Here is a 21,697-nt window from a genome sequence, read left to right as displayed (position 1 = left end):
GGCATTTCGCTAGGAGTAACTAAAGCGGAAGGCTATGGAAATAAACATTTGTAAGTTACTTTTATCTTACATGAGCTTTGATTGCATATAAAAATAGTATTGGTTAAACATACATCTGCTGATAATATTACCAATGTTTATTTAACCTATTATACATACTATGAGCATCTTAATTTAGTATAGCCTAATACAATTATTTTCGCTTTTTTCTTTTCAGCTGCTGGCTATCCATCTCCCGTGGTCTAATATGGTCTTTTATCGGACCTGCCTTAGTCATAATAATCGTAAGTGGCGGCTATTTTTAAGTTGTAACATGTAAATACATAGTATAAGAACCTTTTGCATTGCAGCAATTGTGCTCACAGTATGTTAACATTACACACTCTTGGCCATTGTCTTAACTAAACAACACTTTTTTTCTAGACAGTTTAATTGAGCTCATACGGATTTTTATTGCTTATTTAAGATGATTAAAAGAATTATTATTTATTGAAAGTTGGTTGGTATACATGTTTTACAAACATCTATTGTGAATATACAATGTTCATGTCACTCTACGTCAAATATAACATACATTCCAAAATACACACCACACAAGCTTAACTTTGAATTGTACTTTTTTGTGTTTTTGCAGTTCAATATTATCTGCCTTTTACTGGTTATAAAAATAATGTGTGGCATGAAGTCAATGGAGACGAAGACTTCTGCGGAGAAGATAAAGTAAGTTTGATTTATTACATTTTTTTTACATAAACAATATACTTTATTAATTGATTATTGAAGAACTTTGCTTCAGGTCGCAATATACGTTTTTCACGTGTTATTTGACAGCTTTATTAAAACCGTTTGGACTGATGTACTTTCGTTTGAAATGCATACTTTTTGTTTTCGCATTACATTGATGAAAAGCATTTACTCGTGCATGCCATCTACCTTTTTTTTTGTTTTACAACTAAGCAAGTTATTATGTATATAACATTTTTCAGGACCAGTTTGCGTTCTCTGTGCGTGCTCGTGCCTCTGATGGGCGTTTCGTGGATACTCGGCATCTTCTACATCAACGATGATTTATTTTTCATGCAATACCTGTTCGCAATCTGCAATGGGCTTCAGGTGACAGTACATGACGAGACATGTTTACGCATTATCCATTTTACTCGATTGGATATAGTTTTAATAACATTTCACCTATTGCAATGAATGATTTTTTAAACTTTTGTATTATAGTACTTGCATTAACATAGTTAATGCGTGCTGTTTCGTTTCGAAAAATAAACATCTTGCAAAATCAAAGCATTGAGTGGACCATTTCGTTCCTTTTCTTATAAATATGAATTAGGGGACACACATGAAACCTAATGGCAGCGACATTAATTCATTGAATAACTATTTATTGACGGTAAAGTCTTTTCTGGACATTTGTTAATATGAAATGTGTTAATCCTAGTATACAAAAAACTTCGATGTGATGAGAACAATTATAAGTAAAAGTTCTTTTTGGAAACACATATGCAGAAATATTGGTATGGTACACCCTAAGTTATTATAATTATTTTTTGTTACTTTGTTACAAAATTATCCATGAGACCTTTATATTTGTTTCGAATTGTCCTCACAATATGTTGTAAACGATTCGCATTTAGGGTCTTTGATGATATTTTCCCGATATGTGAGTTGTTTATCTTACAAAACTACGACTTACATAGTGAAACGTGTAGTTTCTAGACATATTTACCATTTTTCATTGGAGATAAGAAAGACCTTCTTGTATTTATGGGTTTGCTGCAATACTTCTGCTTTAAAGTTTCAATATTAACCAAGCTTAATTTCGATTTATGTAATGTGTCTTTTCTTTAGCTGTTTTCGCTTTCAGTATATACTTGACCATCAATAAACGTGAATGCATTTTCATTCCAGGGAGTGTTCATCTTCATATTCCACTGTGTGCTTAACAAAAAAGTAAGTAAAACTAAACATAACTTCATTTATAAACAAAATACTATCGTGGGTACTCCCGCGGTTATAAACACAATTTAAACACACGACATCTAGACGGCCGTGTGCGCATGATCCGTATACTTCATACCTATATTAACTGTTAATAACCAAACTATAATGCATACAACACATACACTTAGTACTAAGATAACTTGTTTGTTTGAAACATCGCCATAAAAGTTTGAGTAACATAAACAAAACATAACTTTAAGCAAGTAAACACAAGATCCCAACATGCAGTTCCTTGATTTGATTATGGCATGTTGCATTCAATGTTTACAGACTAAACGTAATCTTCATTACTACTCATCATGCGTAATTGAATATAACTTCTTCGGTTCTAAAAATAGTTTTGACCATCTAAAAGTTGACAATACTCATCACTTATGTTGGGAAACTAGTTGTGCGCATCCACAAGCGACCTCCAGTAGTGTCCACACACCAGTTTGTGGTCGTCTTCTTAGTGACCGGTCTATTCCATGTACAACTACAAACAAATATATAGAGCATGTTGTTTGACCAAATTTCCTTTACAATTGCTTATCAAAAAAGTATTTCACGAGTGGCGTAATACCAACTGAAAATGTACATTGTAAACACTAATTTAAACACGTCCGGAAGTTACCTAAGTGCATAAGTTGTTATCATCAGTTTATAAAATATTCAAACAGCCATGATAATTCCCGATTCAACCGCGTGCATCACCAGCGACTAATTTAAAAACTACATAACTATGGAATCAAAGGGTATAATTCTGATTAGATCCAATCACTCTTTCTAATCATGGTTCATTGTCAGTGCTCCTATGAAAGTCCAGTTTTCTACGTGATCCCCCAAAGGTATTTCGTCTGGCCGCACATATGCCTTTTCTTTAGTTTATCGACATGAATATTTACTGCTTTTATCCAGCACTCGGCTTATTACAGATACAAGAATCTGTTTAACGCCAGATAAGATCTAACCAAGAAAAAACAGATTCTACGGGAAGATTTAGACACATTGTCCAAGTGGATTTCAAGATGGGGGATGGAATGCCATATAAAAAATTAAACTCTTTTAAGGGTAATCTTCTCTTAATACCCACTGCAATCAATCTACACATCAGAAAGTTTTCAGCTGAGCGAAAAACAACCCTTACGTATTTGGCTCGGACATTCACCATGAAATGGGCTGGAAATAACACATTGACAAAAATGCCTCGTTCGATCTAACCTGACATATTGCTGCAATATCAGGAACACCTAGAAGAAGTTATTAACAAAGTGAAGATGGTAAACGTTTTGCAATAAACCAGTTGCACAATACCAGCAATGTGCCCGATATGTTCCACTGAGATTAATGGTAAACATACGCCGATCAAACCGCCAGCTCTTCCTGTTCAATAAAAAATAATATAAAAAATACGCTATTTGTGTTTATTTCTCCGCAACAAACGATTTCTAGAAGTAGAGTTTCTTTCCTCGCGTAATCTCACTTTCTAACCAGTCGCTGAGACCTATTCTTTCGCATGCATCTTTCAAGAACGGGTCATCCAACCTGAGGTAACTTCTTTTGAAGTAAAATTAAACGAATGCCATAAGCTAGGTCGTCGAGGCGTGGTCCTAGTACAGCAACAAAAACCAATTTGGATTCGACGTTATGTCTTGCATACGAACTTGTCGACTTTTATCTCTAATTTCTACTGTTTAACGTTTGCGGATCTATACCCACAGGCCGCTATTGTAAAACAATCGTTCGTACTTTTGCTCGTTTCTCGGACGTAGTCAAAGAAGTGTTAATATTTGACAATATTAAGAACCTATTAACAGAAACATGTCAAATAAAGACACCTTTCAAAACGACCGCCATTTTGCTCTGAATAAAAGCCTGAAACCGTTGTATGCTCTTATATTTTTGGGATGGAACCTTTATGGGTCAAAACTACATTCTCTCATATTGGTATGGAATTAATATAGACTTTTAATGCATGTTAGGTGGATCCTATTCCATGATGTCAATACTAAGTCTTAATTATTGCGAATGGTCGAGCTGCTATGTCATGCGTTTCTTAGGTAGCAACTATACATTTTCGATCGGGTTCAAATAAAGAGTACTGTGAAGCCAACATTGTCGTCTTGAACTATCAATGTTTTAATATTAAAATGTATTTGATCTGAAGGCCATATAACGTCTTTTAATGTGTCAATTTATTTTCCGATGTTAATATTGTAATACATGAAAACCAGCATCCCACTGAAACACTTGTAAACCAATAAAATAACACTCATGGGGGCACCTGGCCCAGCCGAAATGTAACCAAGACATTCTGCTCGCCGCTTCATTTGCCTTCATATGTACTTGTTATTGTAAATCAGGCTTCAAATTCACCATTATTTTAGCACTGAAGATGTTTTTGAATGGGTATCTACTGCACCTTGTAACTTGGTTCATTACAAATAAATTCGCTAACGCTTTTTAATTGTCGAATTCCGCATGTTTTTTTTTCGAACCGCCCGTCTCCAAAAGCCCTTATCATGCAAAGCTATCTGAACTGTTCTTGCAGCACACCGTTGAACAATTGCTTCATTTAATTTTGATGCAATATTCCGAAGAAACTGTCTTATATTTTTCTTAATGATCATCACATGTTTTCTGACCGCGTTCTGTTAAAGGGCCTATAAAGGTGACAAATCCAATTATTATGCATATAAACTGGTCTAATTTTTACCGAATTTCAGTTACTCTTGCATAAAAAAGGCTAATAACACAGCTTAGGTGCAACGTAGTCAATAATTATGCAAGATATACCCGTTTCATAACTGGAAGAAATGTTTACAACTTTGCAACTAACGTGATGTATAGCCGCAAAGCGGTGACGTATGCTAAGAATAGCAGAAAGACAATTCAATTTAAATTCTATTTTAAACAACTTTTTACCAGCAGAAAGTAACTTATTAGATCACTACAAACGTTTTAACCATTAAGAAGAGACCTAATTTGTGAGTGATACCGGAAAACGTTGAAAATCAACAATATATTTTTGGTGACATGAGTCACTTTCACTTTCACTTTCCCGAATTAACAGCGATGTAAATAAACATTGTTTGTAAACACAATTGACTTGGAGGACACTGTATTTTGAGCTCAAAACAAGTTGTATTGCTCATTTTTTATGGTAATGTCCAATAGCATATATATATATTGTTTTTTGATACCCTTTATAAATAAAATATGAAAACAATATTTAAAAATCGGTAAATAATTACGGATCGTCACCTTTATAGGGCCTTTAAATTACGCCAATTCGAAAACTCATTAATTTTATGCATGACGCTGCACACGTGGATGCAAAAGGCATTGATGCTACAATAACGCTGTAGCTTTAAATGCAAATTATGTTGTGTCACAATGACGATTTAGATGTAAATGCACATTACTTTGCTGTCCCAATGACGCTGTAAATGTAAATGCAAATTACTTTGCTGTCACAATGACCCTATAGATGTGAATGCAAATTACGTTGCTGTCACAATGGCAGTGTACATGTAAATGCGCATTACTTTGATGTCACAATGACGCTGTAAAATGCAAATTATTTTTATGTCGCACTTACGCTTTAGATGTTAATGCAAATTACTCTGATGCCACAATGACACTTTAAATGTAAATGCAAATTACTTTGATGCCACGATGACGCTATAGATGTAAATGCAAATAATATGGATTCCACAATAAACACGTAATAACGATCTTATACAAAACTATAGTTTGTTATGATTAATAAAAATTAAATATTGAAATATTGTACATTGCATTTACACAAAAAATTAATATGCAAGATTAATGACACAACAATTACACGCATACGATCATGGCCACGAATAACGGATCACTCGCACAAATTAACTTCACCATACCCAGAAAATGTACATCCATGTATATGTATAATAGTGCCCATGTTAAGAAATCATATTACATAACTATGCGTGTTCATCATTATCATATTTACTTGACCTTCATGTTATTATTTTATGTACTGTTCAGTTAAATACGTAGTGTTACGAAAATTATTTTTGATCGACTACTTATTCTATAAAGGTGCATTGTTTTCTAATTGCATTGTATATTGCAAATAAGTACTATTTCCTATTACACACAAACAGGATAAACATTTCTATTTATTTCAGATTTCTATTCTGTTTGAAAAAGGTATGTGTACTTTATGACGATAATGACTCACATCGAGTTTGTAGTTTGGTTATACATACAAATATTACACTGCATTTACCGATTGTTCTCGACAGGTAAGACAGGCCTTGAAAAGAGACGCAAGTCGGCGTGAAACACTGCGTTCAACACTGCGTTCAACAAGACAGTCAACTTTTGTAAGTATAAGTTATTGTGTACTTACACACATAGTTTCATTACCTTTGTATGATAAAGAATTTACAATAAAAGTAAACAGCGTCGTTTCTTAGCGCATTTTATCCAGAATGTGTTCGATTTTGGTTTTTGTTAAGTTTATAATAAGTTTGTGCTTGTTCCGTATAACCGTTTTAATAGTTGTTATGTCAGCGCATTGTTGTATGTTTACGTATACTTTTCTTAAGCAAGCGTATACCATATAAGAGATACAGCAGTTAACAATTCACATATTCTTACGGTTACTGAAATGTGACCAATTTTAATGGTATAGGGCTAAATGCATTCGTAATAATTTCAGACAAACACTTATACAAATGTGACCTTGCTATACGTGTTGGACGGCGTTATGAAAGTTTACTTAAAGAACAAAATGCCCGGACAATAATTCAAAATTGTGAACTTGTATTTATTTATCACGGAACTGTGCATTATTCTTTATATAATGCACATACTCGTTTGTCTTTGAAATGTCTTGAATTAATAAGAATATTTTATCAATTATATTACAGCAATCGACTTTCCAGGGAGAAAACAGATATTCGTCTTCGAATAAGTTCAACTGTAAGCAAAATAGTATTATATTAACTGAAACACTTTTATTATGAACAGTCTCGTTACGATAATCAATATTAACATTCAAACTGACTGTTAAACGGTAACGATTGTCTCCAAAAGTTATGTAGGTACAAAAGTTATTATAACACGATATTACACACTTTATGATTTGTTTTAACATCACTATCGAAAATTATGCTTAACTCATTTAATGGTGATTTTTCAAAGTTTGTTCCCACGTACAGTATTTTCGTATAACGCTGGTGACATTTAATATGAGACATCCAATTGAAACATCTCACAATCGATGCTAATGACTTTAACCTATTTACTATTGCCATGAATATTAATGCTCTACACGTTTGTTGAAACAGTAATATCCTTTCCCTATCACTATTCCAGAATTATTGTTATAAAATATACCTGTATCTTCAGCGGAGTCTAGATCCGAAAATGCAGAATTCACCTCGTCCGATTGGAGAAACAAGGTAACAATATGTCATGATGTAATAAATAATCGCTAGTATTCTGTTAAGATCAATTTTAACGACTAAACATGTGGATTTTGTATATTGCAAAATACTAACAATTTTAAAATTTCATGCGAAATCTTCAAAGAGGTTAGCGTTAATCGAGCGCGTGTTTATTCATATACAACATACAATCAATAGAGGGTTCACAATCACCATGTTTTGTACTGAACAATAAACAAATCCGTTTAGTTTTTATTTATATTCTTAAAAGTTACAGACTCCTGGAGACCTGTGAAGAGGCTGTCGACACATTGTCCTATTAAATTGGCATGTGATCAGACATCTCATAAATGTTTCACATTCTTCTCAGAGAAAATGTAATAAACCAGTGCTGAAATGTTGTTACACAGTTTCTTTGTTTGTCGATTTGCCTGACTGTCTGATAGGTCTCACAAGTCTGAAAATACTGAAATGTTCATTATCATGTATGCTTTTATAATGAAATTTGTGTCAAGCCAAATGCAATATTTTCAAACACGTAGATATCTGACCATAACGACTAATTAAGTAGTAACTAAACTAACTACTAATAAATAATTATAAACTGCTTGTTTGGATGATCTGTGTATATATGCAGTATTTTTTGTGTTTCTCTGTATTCTTAGAGTGTCTTTAATCCAGTAAATTTAATCAGAATAATAAGTATTTGAGTTTTAAAAGACCTCGCAATCTTATCAGAAATGAGACGAAATAACTGATAACAAAACGTATAAGCCCGCCAGGTATATATTAAGGTATTTCAGCATAATAATCTAAAAATTGTATTGTCATAATAAGCATAAACGCCGAATGGCGTTTTAAGTTGATTCACGTGTACGCTTCTTTTTAGGTGTCAGAAAGCAAATCAGAATCCTCAGGAGGGCCATTTTATATGCCGCTTGCAGGCGAGATGATCAACAGAATTAGGAGACCAGCTCTCTCCGTCAATCCACGGGCTCTACCGCGTCACTCTAGAGACGACACAGTATTTGATAACGATGATAGTACATTATCACACTATAATTCGTTTAAATTAAATAGCGTTCGCTTAGGTGGAACATCCACAAATATTTGAATCTGTATTATTCTAAACATCATCTACTACACATGTTGTAAAGCAGTCAACAATGCATCGTTGTTTCAACGTAGCGTTCATATTTTCAATAAACACACTCACTACGATGTGTGTGATTGTAAGCTTTAGCCAACGATATGAGTATACTTAACGATATTGACATTTACTTTATTTGTATGTGCTGCAATTTAGTTGTTTACAAAACAATGCACCCAGGTATGTGATAAACCGATAACATTTTTTCTTATTGAACACCGAATTGAAGTTGTACATTTCTCTGTTCACAGTAGCCTTTTGTTATGTTATAATATTGGTTATTTTTTAAATCACTTATTATAATGAATATTTTTCTTATGTCACCTTATAAAAATGTGTGTTTTAAAGCCTTACATTGATTGGTACCAAGAGTGGTGCGACTCAATAAATCTGCGAAGAACGTTCTGTCACCCGATATTCTTATATTAGATTACGCAAGTTCTATTGCCATTTTTATGTGATTCTCATTCCTGTTATATTGCAAAACCGCAAATCTTCTGAAAACTAAAATATATTCGTATTTTATTTTACAAATCGCAAATATTGGAATGTTAAGATTTATGTACTATTTAATAATGTTTAATGTAAAAACTTAATTTTAGAAATGATTTCGTTGATTCTTCTTTGCCTTTTGTATCATATAACTATTTGAATGAATTCAGGATTACCAACTCCGATAGTATTTTATATTTGTTTCTATAGAGATTAAATATATTCTGGACAAACTCATTTGTTTTTTGTTTTCACGTCATTTGTCTCTACATTATTTGACTTACTTTTCACCCCAGTGTGTATATATCTTAATATTCAACTAATCCAAATTAATGTTCTTAATATCAGATATGGATTTACATCACTTATTTGATGTATTTATAAAACATAAAACTCTCCTCAATCTCAATGTTAACATATTCATACTACACGAATAATTCAAGCTGGTCAATTCAAAACACAGATCCCATCGCCTAACACAATAGTGAGCAATCTAATCCGTTAGTTTGATGCAACAGAACTGTTTTTACGATAATGTTGACATGTCAAATGCCACATAGGTTGACTGTGTTTAGTCTTGAATAAACACACATCTACATCGGTGAGAATAAACAATCTTAGGACTCGTATATTTGGCATTTCATTGCAAATAAAGATATATATTCTTAACTTTTTAACACATTTATTTTACTCAATGTCATTACTCTAAAATTACTTACTTAGTACGTTTAATATACAAATCAAACTCACATATAAACAATCAATTATTCTGAAAGTCCACATTTTGTCTGCCCGTGCATTCGTCATTTCTGTTCGCTTTCTTGTCCGGATCATTTCTACACAAGTTTTCATTGACATTAAACGAACCTTGCTTTATGATCGGGTTTAAGTGTGAATGCTACCAGGTCGTTCTTCTACAATAATCTTTGTCAGATATATGAGACGTTTTCTGAAAGAAGTACAAAACGCACACGTTTAGTAATATCTGCATTCTGCCAGGCTTTCAACATTAAATTATCAAAAAGGGGAGCTAACAATACCAAGACGTTTCGCTGCAAACGCGAATACGTTTACTTCCCTTGATCTGATCATTTTCACGGTAACATTTCTGGTGGGGCATTGGATTACTAGACGGCGGAACACGGTGTGTATTGCATGATCTAATGCCACTTGAAAGTGTTTTTGTTGTGTTATAGATATTTTAACTTTGTTTTCTAGTTTTGTCTACGACTAGTAAATACATGTTTGGATATACAGTCTTGCGATACTGTTAAAGTTAATTTTTGTTATGATATAATTATGTGTGTAATTCCTTTCTTATGATGAATTCGAATCATGTTTCTGTGAGGAGAACGAGAACGAGTTTAATAACAAAGACACATATAGCCGATTCTTTTGGTGTAGTACTTGTTTTAAAAACATAGTCCCTTGAAGAGTTAGACATTTTACCGCTTAATGTACGAACATGTAATATAACTAGCGTATTTCGAATTCAGTTTACGCTGTACGTTTTAGGAACTTTTCTATGTGTAAATAGGCATTGTACTTGCAATATAAACAGTCACATGTGTTCTTAGTCTCCTTCAGTATTTAATGTGTACATCAAATGTTTAAAATGGACACATTTAAACATTGATAAACTTAATTAAGTGTTTGTCCTTTTATGGTTTTTGTCATCAATTTAAACCGAAATGTCTTTAGAAATCATGAATTATTCATAATTATGTATGCCAGTTTGGGCGAACATTAACAACAGTGTTTTTTTATGAATATAATTTATCTTTAAACGGTCGCGCATACAATGTATGAACGTCACAAGAACATGATTAAAATAGATTTTTAAATTTGCTTTTCTAAGAAGTAAGAGTTGTACAAAACAAACAACACTCAAAAGCCATAAATAGTGTGCAGACAGATGGTATCCTTGGTGATTTAGTGCTTGTCATGCTGGGTGTAGTCCAGCTTCGGTTAAATATCAGTTTACACAATTGATCAATGAACATACACTTTAAGACAATTTAATCGTCTTAAAACAGAATATTTATATTAAAACATCTTCGTAATTAGCAAGGAAACTGCGCAGGAAAGCTACTTGCCAACCAGTGAAAAGCAGCGTTAACAATAACGTTCTGTCCCTTTTGTTGGCATTACGTATCATTGTTAAATATTTATGTGAACAAAAAATATAACAATTTGATTACCAAAATACAATCAGTTAGATAAGTGTGCATATAATTATCACCATCTGATAAAATCTAACCTTACAAAACGACGTGAAAAATAATATAACTTAGATATAAGTGTTGATTAGGTCTCGTAGATGTTGCAGACTCGCGACGGTATGATTAGTTATTGTTTTGGTACATGAAACATATATATATTAAACTATCGACAAGGCGAAATTCTTCTTTGAGACATTTTGTACACAAGCAAAGTCTTATCACGTTCTTAGCACTATTCAGTTTTAAAAGTGATTTTAAATGCTACCTAGCGATTCCCTTTGTCGTTAGTGTTAATCTTAAAAATAAAATTGTAATCGTCTGTTCACAACTGAAAAGCAATACCTTCTTTCCGGAACTGCTAGTGTCAAAAGACGATTTTAAAGCTCTATTTACTTTTACAATAGAATATGAATACCCCATACCGCAAGTACTAAACATGAACATCTTACGACAAAAATGCGACAAACAGATGAACAATCATACGTATTAACTCCATGTTGCTATAAAAGTACATAGTTTTTATATAATATAAATTCATAATGTTAGCGAATAAAATAGTTCACAAAAATGCTAAAGCACTTTTACTGCATTTAAGAAGTACACAATATCAAGCACACTTATGAGTAAAACACGATACTTGTATACTTATCCATAAGGAAACATAGATATACATAATATGCGGGTACTTATTAGCATGTCCACTTTAAATTATAAGTGGCAGTAATCAATATCCAATATAATTTGATAAATGAATGGATTTTGCAGAGCCCATTCGAGGACTTCGCACAGAGCCCCGTTTTGCTTTCTCTCTCGCATCTCGATGTTTCGCAGAGTATTGCATTGAATTGGTAACGGACGATTCCAAGTCGAAATTGGAATTCTGTATGGATGTGTTTGTATAAATCCAACGCTTTCCCTGAAAATTCACAGATGGTTAATAAGAACAAGAATAATAATTATGTAGTTTGTAAGTAAATTATTTATTATTTGACCTAAATTCTATTAATTTTACTTTTTCAGCTTAGCACGACTACTTGTGAGTAAACCCAGTGTGAATGCCTAAAATGACCAACCAAACGCTACCATAGTGGGGATCGAAATCGGGACACCACGGATGCTGCAACCTCAAACAATATGATTTGGTTAGTGCCTTTCCCAATATTAAAACATCTTCTTGGTAAAATAAATTAAAGCAACCGACATCTTAGTGACTGAAGATATTTTAGGAAAACAACAATCCAGCTCTGAATAAAAGCTACCAACAGAGGAAATTGTCTTCGAGTCACATAATCAGCCGATCCGAGCCTGATCAAATCCTTATTGCGTCGTGATTAAGAGATAGATGTATAACGTGTCCACACGACTTAGAAAGTCTTAGGAACGACTGTGGTTAGGCCTTCGCAAGTATTGCAATCGACTTATATACTCCTGGGTGGGGATGGATAACTCATGGTAATGACGGAATAAACCGTTAAATACGTGCATTTAGAAAAGCTTTCAACGTCGCGTTTGTAAAAAAGGCAAATCTTTCGTAACAGGACTTTAGAAACACCGTTTAACAAAACGTATTTCGAGTAACAAGTTATTTTGGTAAAAAACTTATTATGTCGTACCTAAGAGTTTAATATATTGTTGCCACGAGATATTTATATCGTTTCCAAGAGTAACACAAACGTTTCCTTGTCATGTTGAGTCGCTCTTGAACATTAGCTATTTCTTTGTCACGAGTAGCTAAGTCCTTAAGGAACTAACGAAGTTTTCACGAGATAGCTATCAGAGGGGGTAATCACGTAATAGTCAAGATGTCGACGCCCATGCACGGACCGTTATTTTTCGCTGGTGTAGTCCCTTAATAAATTTTGCTTAATTTTTAAATGACGCTCACTTTCCAGCCATATTAGTGAAAAAGTGGTTAGTGTTTATTTCGTTTTATATCTCTTCCGTTTTATTCGCTTTATATCTCGACTTTACTCCCCGCAAAATTTCTTGGTGGAGCGTAATTAGATCATCCCGCTTAGAAATTTCGCAGCGAGTAAAGTCGATATATATAGTGAATATTAACACGAAAATAACGCCAGAAACTTTCTTGTTGATATGGCTGGAAAGTGATTACACGATAAATACAGATAATAAAGGGTATACAAAAGTGGAAAGTACCTGCCTAGGCATGGACTTCGCCATATTTACTATCATGTGATTACCCCCACTGGTTGTGTATTTAATCGTTGGAACGACTTAGATAACATTGCAATGATGCCACATCTGTGCTACCGTAATTCTCGTTATTGTTTTTTTTTATCAACAACGATCTGTTACATAAACGCAACTTTGAGCCCAAGCGTCTGTACTATATGGACATCAATCCGAGACTTGAACTCACAGAGGGAAATTAATTGACATAATGGTTTGTTACACTAAAAACACAAACGGCTTTAGCATGATGCTTATTCTATGTCGTACTCCCACAAACGCCAGTACAGGCTCATTTTTGTAAAAACAAATTTTAATAAAGTGTTGAAAAATAATAATAAAGCGAACAAAATCTAGTTTTAAGATATCAATGATATCAAGTTTACAGATAAAATCCCCACTCTGGAAGAGTTCTGATCTTTCAAAGATGCGCGAAAAGGAAATAGAGAGTGTTTGTAAAGGTCTAAGACTATCGATTAAAACGTTCCATTCAAATGAACTGATTCTAAAAATGTACAACAGTCAATGGTAAGGCCATATAACGTTTAAAAAAGCTTACAAAAGAAAATCATAACGAATTCTTAAATACTATTTTAAACTTGAAAACTATGTAAAATATTATACCCGTCCACGGCATCTGTACTTGATGTAAACTGCAACCACAACCATGTCAAACAGGAATAGCATAGCTATCATAGTACCGAACGGTACTGTGACATCGGGGCGGATGCGAAAGTTATTTGCGACGTCACTCAATTCAGCATTTTTTCTGCAAAAACGTATTCCCAACTCTAAGGTAAACTTGACAAAATACCGAATGTATCTGAAATATGCATGCATATTAATAACAAAATTGGTATCGTACTGAAACTCACAAAGCTCCGTGGGGTTATCTTAATGTTAGATGTCATTATGGAAACTATATTTCTGATTTAATTGAGCCTGAATAGATACTCAATTTGGGTCGTAAGATCGATTTTGTTATGTTCTATACTGTGTTATCCGCGTATTATAATTATTTTTGATTGATTTATTTCGGCATGGAATACACATACATGGACATATTAAGCAACATGTATAATACAGAATCGTCGAACACATGATATTAAATAAACCATGACATGCACACCAACACCAAGGATGACATAAAAAAGAGCAGTTCTTATTTCCATTGTGGTCCTTTTGTGCTGGTGGCATGACATAGAGAGCTTTTTACTAATAAAAAGTAGGTTTTAAACATTAACCTTAATAATAAAGTTCATATAAGTACACATTGTTAAATGGAATGATATATCACAGATAAATGTCCTACATTTATTATCACAGTACAAATCTAAATTTGGCATTTTGTAATGGGAATATTACACACATTTTTTCTTTGTCTGATTCAATATGCTATGTCGATCGCTTTGCTTTATTGCAAACGTTTCGACCGACCATGTGCATGGTGGTGTTTGCTATGCAAACAGGGATACGTAGTATTTTCAGTATATAAATGTTAGGAGTTATCAAAAAAGTGTTTGAAAACATAACTCGCCTACGTTTCAAACATTCGTTGTCGTTTATATTTATTTCGTGGTATATTTAACCGTCCGTTTATAATGCGTACACGAGTATTGTTTTTGATTTGCTAAGCCTTAATTAAGTTTGTATTTAAATGGCATGCAATAATAAAGTTTCTTCCTAGTAGACGAACATAAACCATTTGTACAAGCAGTGTCTAAAATAATTAGAGAAGAACGTTGAAAATGTTTTGAATCAGAATACAATAATCTCTTACAGTCTGCGTACAATGAAAGCAAATATATTTTTCAAAATATTTTCAGATTATTCAAAGATAATTCGAATAATGCTTCCAAACCGTCATGTAATTATGCGCGGTGCTGGCACTTTTAGTTCCTCTGCTTGGAAACTTATCTTCTAACAGAAATTTGGGTGGAGAATAACTCAGCCACCGACGGTTAATTAGCATTTGTTCCGAATAATAATTCATTGATTTTCTGACCCGATACGGACTTGCAAACATTGAACAGATTTGATATTATTGCAGTGAAATAGACAATCATTAGTGATACATATCTGTATACTTTCAACGCGTTTGTGTTAATATTTTAAATGGAAATCCATTTTGTAAGTGATATAAGTATATAAGTTTTCCAAACTGTCATATTATTTCTCAAAACTGCTGTACAAGGTGTCAAGACTGTTATATAAGTTTTCAAGACTATTATCCGATCCATGATCAATTTTACACGTTGAAGTAACATAGTAGGCAGTGTTATTTTGAATAAATACTGGTCACATCAAATGTACTTCCTGTTTTAGAGGTCTAGACGTCAGCCGCCAGACAATGGACGACCAGTGGTTTTTGCCCTTACTTGCAATAGCCACCTCGTAAATTTGTCGACCAGGACAATCGCCAACCGATTGAAATGTCCACATATACAATAGTCTCCCGATTTGTCACACCAGACTATCGCTCGTGACTCATTTTCCCCCTTTTTCACTTTTTTGTAAACTGCGATTCGATTATGTGCAGCCCCGGACAATCATACCAGATAATCGCCACCATACATATCCGATTACAATACACCGTATAAAAGAAGTCGGGAGTTCTACGCTAGGTTTCCATCCCGTCTGACTGACCATTAAATGTAACCATCTGACAGTTTTGACGGTTTTTCTAATACATGCACGCGCACATACGAATATTCGTTCGATCACCATTTATTACACAACGGGCTATCACACAGAAAACTAACAAAACACATAAAAAAGCGTCCAAATATGGACCTTTCTTGCTGCACGTTGCCTCGCCTGTCTTCTCGTATCCCGTCAAACACTGGCACGTGCCTCCCGTGCACTGCGAGTTCAGGATGTTAGAGCACACTGCCGGTCGGACGCTGCAGTCATCGCCCAGCAAAGCTGTTCAATACCACAATAAGTACACGGACATGCATAATATCCGCACGATCATGGCTGATTTTTACACAGAGTTGGTTATGAACTCGTATAGGTCTGCTATGCGAACCACTAGTACGGATTTTAAGATGCTAACGCGAAACCAAAAATTATGAATTTCTTACCTACAAAACTTTTGTAAGTTTGGAATAAAGAAAATTATTTTTTTTAAAGATTAATTTTTAGATTTTTTAAGTTTTACACATTAGCTCTTCCTTCCTTCATTCTTCTTAGTTTCTTATTCAGCATTACGGTATTGGATTATATTATAAGTGAAATATTCCTGCATAAAACTCCGCTCAAATCTTTACCTGGCCTGCAGATGATACCAGTGTACCCGGAAGTGCAGGTGCACGTGTACTTGTTGATCTCATTTGAGCAGAGGCCGCCATTGAGACATGGGCTGGGTGAACACTCATCGATGTCTGACAAAATAAAATGTGCATCTGCTGCATTAAGGCCATTAAACAAATTTATGAAATGAGATGATAATTAAATGAAATGAGCAATATATGTGCAATTTAAACTGCCGTTCACGTTTTAATTTTATCAAAATTCGTTGTTGAATAGGATTTGCTGCCGCATTGTTTAAGGAAGAAAAAATATTACAAGGATTTTACTACATGTTTTATTAGTATACTATAAACAACGTTATGTACAATACGTCGACATACCCGAGGAGCGAGACGGCAACTTTTGTTTTCTGTCTCAACAGAAATGAGCGAGCTATAAACACAGGATTTGAACATTTCATAGCAAGTTATAGATATTATCCCATTTATGCCTAGCGTCTACAAAAAAGGCCTTGGCAAACAGCGTAGACCCAGATGAGACGTCGCATGATGCGGCGTTTTATCAGGGTCTGCGCTGTTTGCTTAAAGGAATTTCTGTAAAAAATATTCTAAATATAGAAATAATTATACTAGACATCCTTAATTTTGGAAAAAAAATGATCCAATTAAAAATGATGGGTGAGTCCACAAGGCATAAATGGGTTAACACTTACCAGTTTGGCAGTTTATCCCGGTGTAGCCCGCTACACACGTGCACGTGTAGTTGTTGATACTATGCGCGCACGTGGCTCCGTTCTGACACGGGTTGGGAGAACATTCGTTGACGTCTAAAAAGAAAAACAGATGTGAAAAGTAATTAAAACAATATAATGAGACTAAAGTAGTAACGGCTTATAAAACATGACTAATTTGTAAGAAACAAGTTTAGGGGGTTAGGTTCGATGAAACAAATTGGCGCTGTATTGTCGAGCGCAAAACATGAGAAAGGCCCATTGGAATCTCAATATCTTATAACCTTTAAATCTTTAAATCAAGTCTGTTCAGTAACGGGTTATGCAATTGTCATTGACTTTAAGTTCAGAATGTTCTTCTGAGACATTCAATATGTTCACACTTAAACAAAATGATAGAGTCATATTTTGGGAAACGTGCCAAAGAGCAACAAATCTATGACAGATATAACTATAACAATACATTACTTTGCCACCCAAGACACCAACATATGTGCATGTAACAAAGTACAAACGACATAATGATACTCTAATTAAGTGATCTGATTGGCAGATTCACACAAATTATCATACCCGTCTCACGACATACACATATCCGTCTCTAGACATATATATTCACATACCCGTCTCACAGTTGCTTCCCGTGTACCCAGCCACGCACTGACACACGTAAGCATTCACCAGGTCCACACAAGTGGCTCCATTCTGGCACTGTTTCGTCAAACACTCGTTGATGTCTGAAGAAATAAGTCAGAATTGCAAGTAACATTAGAAACAAATCATATAGGAAATATATATTTCGTGAACAATTCATATACTTTTATTTGTCTGTACGTCCGTCCGTAGTATTTTGCCTTACCACTCCAAACCTGCCATTTACGGATTTTCACTAACGTGGCACCAATGTTTACGACACTGAGTCGACGTCCTTGAATTAGTCAAGGCGGCTCAAGGCCATTATCACAATTGAAGGCCAAATTTTCAGTTCCGATTTTTGCGTCCGTTCCACATCTAGTAAATTTTGGAAGGATTGTCGTGAATTTTGGCTCGACCATTCAGGTAAATTCGATATGTTCTGAAGGCATGGGCCTTTCGCTCTTAAGGTCAACAGTCACAGGGAATTGTTAAGCATCCATTTCCGTTTCATTTTTTGTGTCTGCTCCAAATCGACTATACCCTTACACGGATCTCTTGCGACTTGGCAAACATGTGTTGCTCATTTTACTTTTATCTATCAATGTTCATCACAAAGAAGCAATATGCCTTCTGCATGAAGCGGTAAAGACCCATCACGGTCAAGGTCACAACTTGAAGTCAATAAATGTATCTGTACAGCCTAACAATATATAAACGCTTTTATAAATATGCCATAAAACACAAGTGTACTTTATTTTTGAACACTTTCAATACAAATGCATAAACGACTATCAAACTAAACTCAAATTATACAGAGCTTGACAACATCCCCCAATGTCGGTCAATCATGGGGTGAATCAACCATCGCAACTCGCGGCAATTAGCTAAAAAATACTTATAAATTAAAGGGACCTTTTCACAGTTTTGGCACTTATTGAAGTTTGTCATTAAATGCTTTATAAAAGATAAATGTAACTATTGGTTCTAAAAAGCTCCAGAAAAAAACAAGAATAAAATTTAAAAAACAAAAAAAGTAAACCTCAACTGGACTCAAACCACTGACCCCACGGGTAAAAGTCTATCGCTTAGACCAATCGACCATCCGCGCTCATACAATGAGTGATGTATTTTATACTTTATATAAGCAATCCTCGTAGTGTCACAAAATATAGCGACAAAAACAGAACTCTTCAAATTATGCAATCGTTTGCGTTGCAACTCTTTATAATTTGCATGTTTTTAATTCGTCAAAAGATGCATATAATGGACATTTTAGAGCATGGTGAATTTTCAGTATTACTGTTTCCTCAAAAATATCATAACTACAACGAAAATTTGCTAATCTGAAACATTTATTTGAATCGGTCAATATACCAAAACGTGAAAAGGTCCCTTCAAATCGTATAGGCCACCGTTAATGCACCTATCAATGTATTCTAATAGGCTAAGGGCGGTGGCAGTTTGGCATTCCGATCGGGCCAGATGCTCGGGGTCGACTTTGGTGTAATCTAAAATCAATGCCATAAAGCGTTCATCTAACTCAAAAGGAATGCACACTATCTCTTATATAGGCAACTAAAAGAATTATGCTTAGCTTAGACTGGTTAAACCCCTCGGAAGTTGTTATACAATTTTCATTGTTCAAATAAGCCACTCAACTCTCAGAGAATTCATGATAGGTGCAATATTCTTGTTGGCTGCGTTCACATACCTGCTGCGCACGTTGGGCCAGTATAGCCTGGGGCACAGCTGCATGAGAACGAGTTGACTAAGTCGTTACATGTCCCATTGTTTTGACACGGCAGGCTGGAACACTCGTTAATATCTGCAATATTCATACAACATAACAGCATACTCTGCCAGATATACGCGCATATATCTAGTGACTTTGAATTTGAACCTCCAACCCCGCCCCAACACACACACAATGTACAATCCCATGGATTATATCCTTGTGAATTGGTATCCCGCTTGGGTCACATTGTAGCGACACTTATCAATACATAGATGTATCCTCTCTCAGCGGAAGTGAGCGTTATAAATAATACGTATATTGGAAACTGAATGATGACATCCATTTATTAAATTATGTATTTCATCGAACTTTAAGGTTTATCTTTTACAAGAATGTTGTCAAAACTAAATAGATTTGATAGCAAATATTTCCATATGCGATATTTTTACATAACTTGGGCAGTTTCAAACGTTATCTTACAGTGAAAACTAGCGTTTTCTGCTATTGATAATGACGATGCTGTTGGTATTTAAGAGTGTGATATAACAGGTAGCAATAAAACATTTTGGCAATACTAATTATAATGGCGGTAATGATGATAATCATATATGTAGTGACGACGTCGACGGCGACGCTGGGATTGTTGATGATAATGATGATTAAGATGACGATTATGCTGCTGCCGCTGCTGCTTAATTAATATGATGATGCATACTTTCCACAACAACGATTTCGCTGCTGGTGTTGATAATGACGAAGATGATGATAACGATTATCAAACTTATGATCATACTTAATGATAAAATAATGATCTATAATCGAGCATGGTGATAATGTTTATAGTATACAAAACGTTAAGGTAAATCAGGTATGTCAGAGATGCTAACGCAGCAGGATACGTACTGCCACTGCATGTCTTTCCTTCATAACCCGGCGGACACGTGCAGCTATAATCATTGACCTTGTCAACACATGTTCCACGTGCGCAGGGGTCGGGAGAGCAGTTGTCGATATCTGTCATGTAAAACATGCACATAAATATATATATACAGTTTACGCAACACATATACTTAGGAAAAATAATGTGAGTACGATATATTTACATAAATTGCATGTTACACAATTAGTATCCTCCATTTATTTGACATTCATAAGGCATACATGTTCCGTTATGCATAATAATGACCGATTGCGCAAGCAATATTTTCGAATATTCATCACACTTACTTGTTCCGCAAGTTGATCCAGTAAAGCCTGCTATACATGTGCAGGTGTGCTTGTTAACCAGATTCGCACACGCGCCGCCATTCAAACACGGATTGGAGTCGCACTCATTTATTTCTAAACCAAGGTAAACATGTGTTTTAATGAATATTTTTTTCTAAAGACAGTTAGGACATTAACATTACTTTATCAAAATAGAAGAACAACTCTCTAATGTGGTGCTTTTTAATAATGTATATTATAAATTAATATTGGAATCGACTTGAACGTCTGTGCTACTCACACACGAGAACACATTTGCCTACTAGGCGATACAAAATATAACAACACACCTACATATATATGTAAATATTTTGGTGTTATTCGAAATAATATTGTTCATGATCGATGCTATCACTCACCCGTTTGACAAAACGATCCAGTGTATCCATCCTGACACTGGCACGTGTACCCACTAAGTACATCAACGCAGGTGGCATTGTTTGTGCAGGCATTGCTGTTACATTCGTCAACATCTGGTAATACAGCATGCATTGCTTTAAATAATGCATACGACACTAACGTGTATGCAACAATATATTACCATCAATGTATCAGTTCCAATCAGCGATGCACTCAACTTGAAGAATATGT

The 21,697-nt window shown here is 34.5% G+C and overlaps 2 protein-coding genes across 2 annotated transcripts; one reads left to right on the top strand and one right to left on the bottom strand.

Moving 5' to 3' along the window:
* The first annotated feature begins 640 nt into the window (after positions 1 to 640).
* LOC127852979 (adhesion G-protein coupled receptor D1-like) lies at positions 641 to 8,585 on the top strand. Its single transcript, XM_052387095.1, has 7 exons — positions 641 to 720; positions 987 to 1,113; positions 1,918 to 1,959; positions 6,282 to 6,362; positions 6,912 to 6,963; positions 7,393 to 7,445; positions 8,320 to 8,585. The coding sequence occupies exons 1-7, from the start codon at positions 671 to 673 to the stop codon at positions 8,542 to 8,544; spliced, it is 630 nt and encodes a 209-aa protein (XP_052243055.1). The 5' UTR covers positions 641 to 670; the 3' UTR covers positions 8,545 to 8,585.
* Positions 8,586 to 9,957: 1,372 nt separating this feature from the next.
* LOC127852449 (fibropellin-3-like) lies at positions 9,958 to 20,861 on the bottom strand. The gene is made up of 7 exons (XM_052386404.1): positions 20,744 to 20,861; positions 19,817 to 19,930; positions 18,093 to 18,206; positions 17,452 to 17,565; positions 16,757 to 16,870; positions 16,292 to 16,409; positions 9,958 to 10,021 (listed from the first exon to the last, which is right to left on the bottom strand). The coding sequence occupies exons 1-7, from the start codon at positions 20,859 to 20,861 to the stop codon at positions 9,958 to 9,960; spliced, it is 756 nt and encodes a 251-aa protein (XP_052242364.1).
* Positions 20,862 to 21,697: the final 836 nt, after the last annotated feature.

The sequence above is a fragment of the Dreissena polymorpha genome, chromosome 12 (assembly GCF_020536995.1).
Source record: "Dreissena polymorpha isolate Duluth1 chromosome 12, UMN_Dpol_1.0, whole genome shotgun sequence".
Taxonomy (NCBI): domain Eukaryota; kingdom Metazoa; phylum Mollusca; class Bivalvia; order Myida; family Dreissenidae; genus Dreissena; species Dreissena polymorpha.
Note: the sequence above shows the minus strand (reverse complement) of the source record. Positions and strands in the feature narration are given on the sequence as shown.

Excerpts from the sequence above, each read along its gene's own strand:
- LOC127852979 (XM_052387095.1), top strand. The coding sequence starts at position 671 with ATGTGTGGCATGAAGTCAATGGAGACGAAGACTTCTGCGGAGAAGATA. Across the intron at positions 1,114-1,917 it reads CAATCTGCAATGGGCTTCAG|GGAGTGTTCATCTTCATATT; the intron begins GTGACAGTACAT and ends TTTTCATTCCAG. Across the intron at positions 6,363-6,911 it reads CAACAAGACAGTCAACTTTT|CAATCGACTTTCCAGGGAGA; the intron begins GTAAGTATAAGT and ends ATTATATTACAG.
- LOC127852449 (XM_052386404.1), bottom strand. The coding sequence starts at position 20,861 with ATGACAGATATCGACAACTGCTCTCCCGACCCCTGCGCACGTGGAACA. Across the intron at positions 18,207-19,816 it reads TGGCCCAACGTGCGCAGCAG|ACATCAACGAGTGTTTGACG; the intron begins GTATGTGAACGC and ends TTATTTCTTCAG. Across the intron at positions 16,871-17,451 it reads CGGGATAAACTGCCAAACTG|ACATCGATGAGTGTTCACCC; the intron begins GTAAGTGTTAAC and ends TTATTTTGTCAG.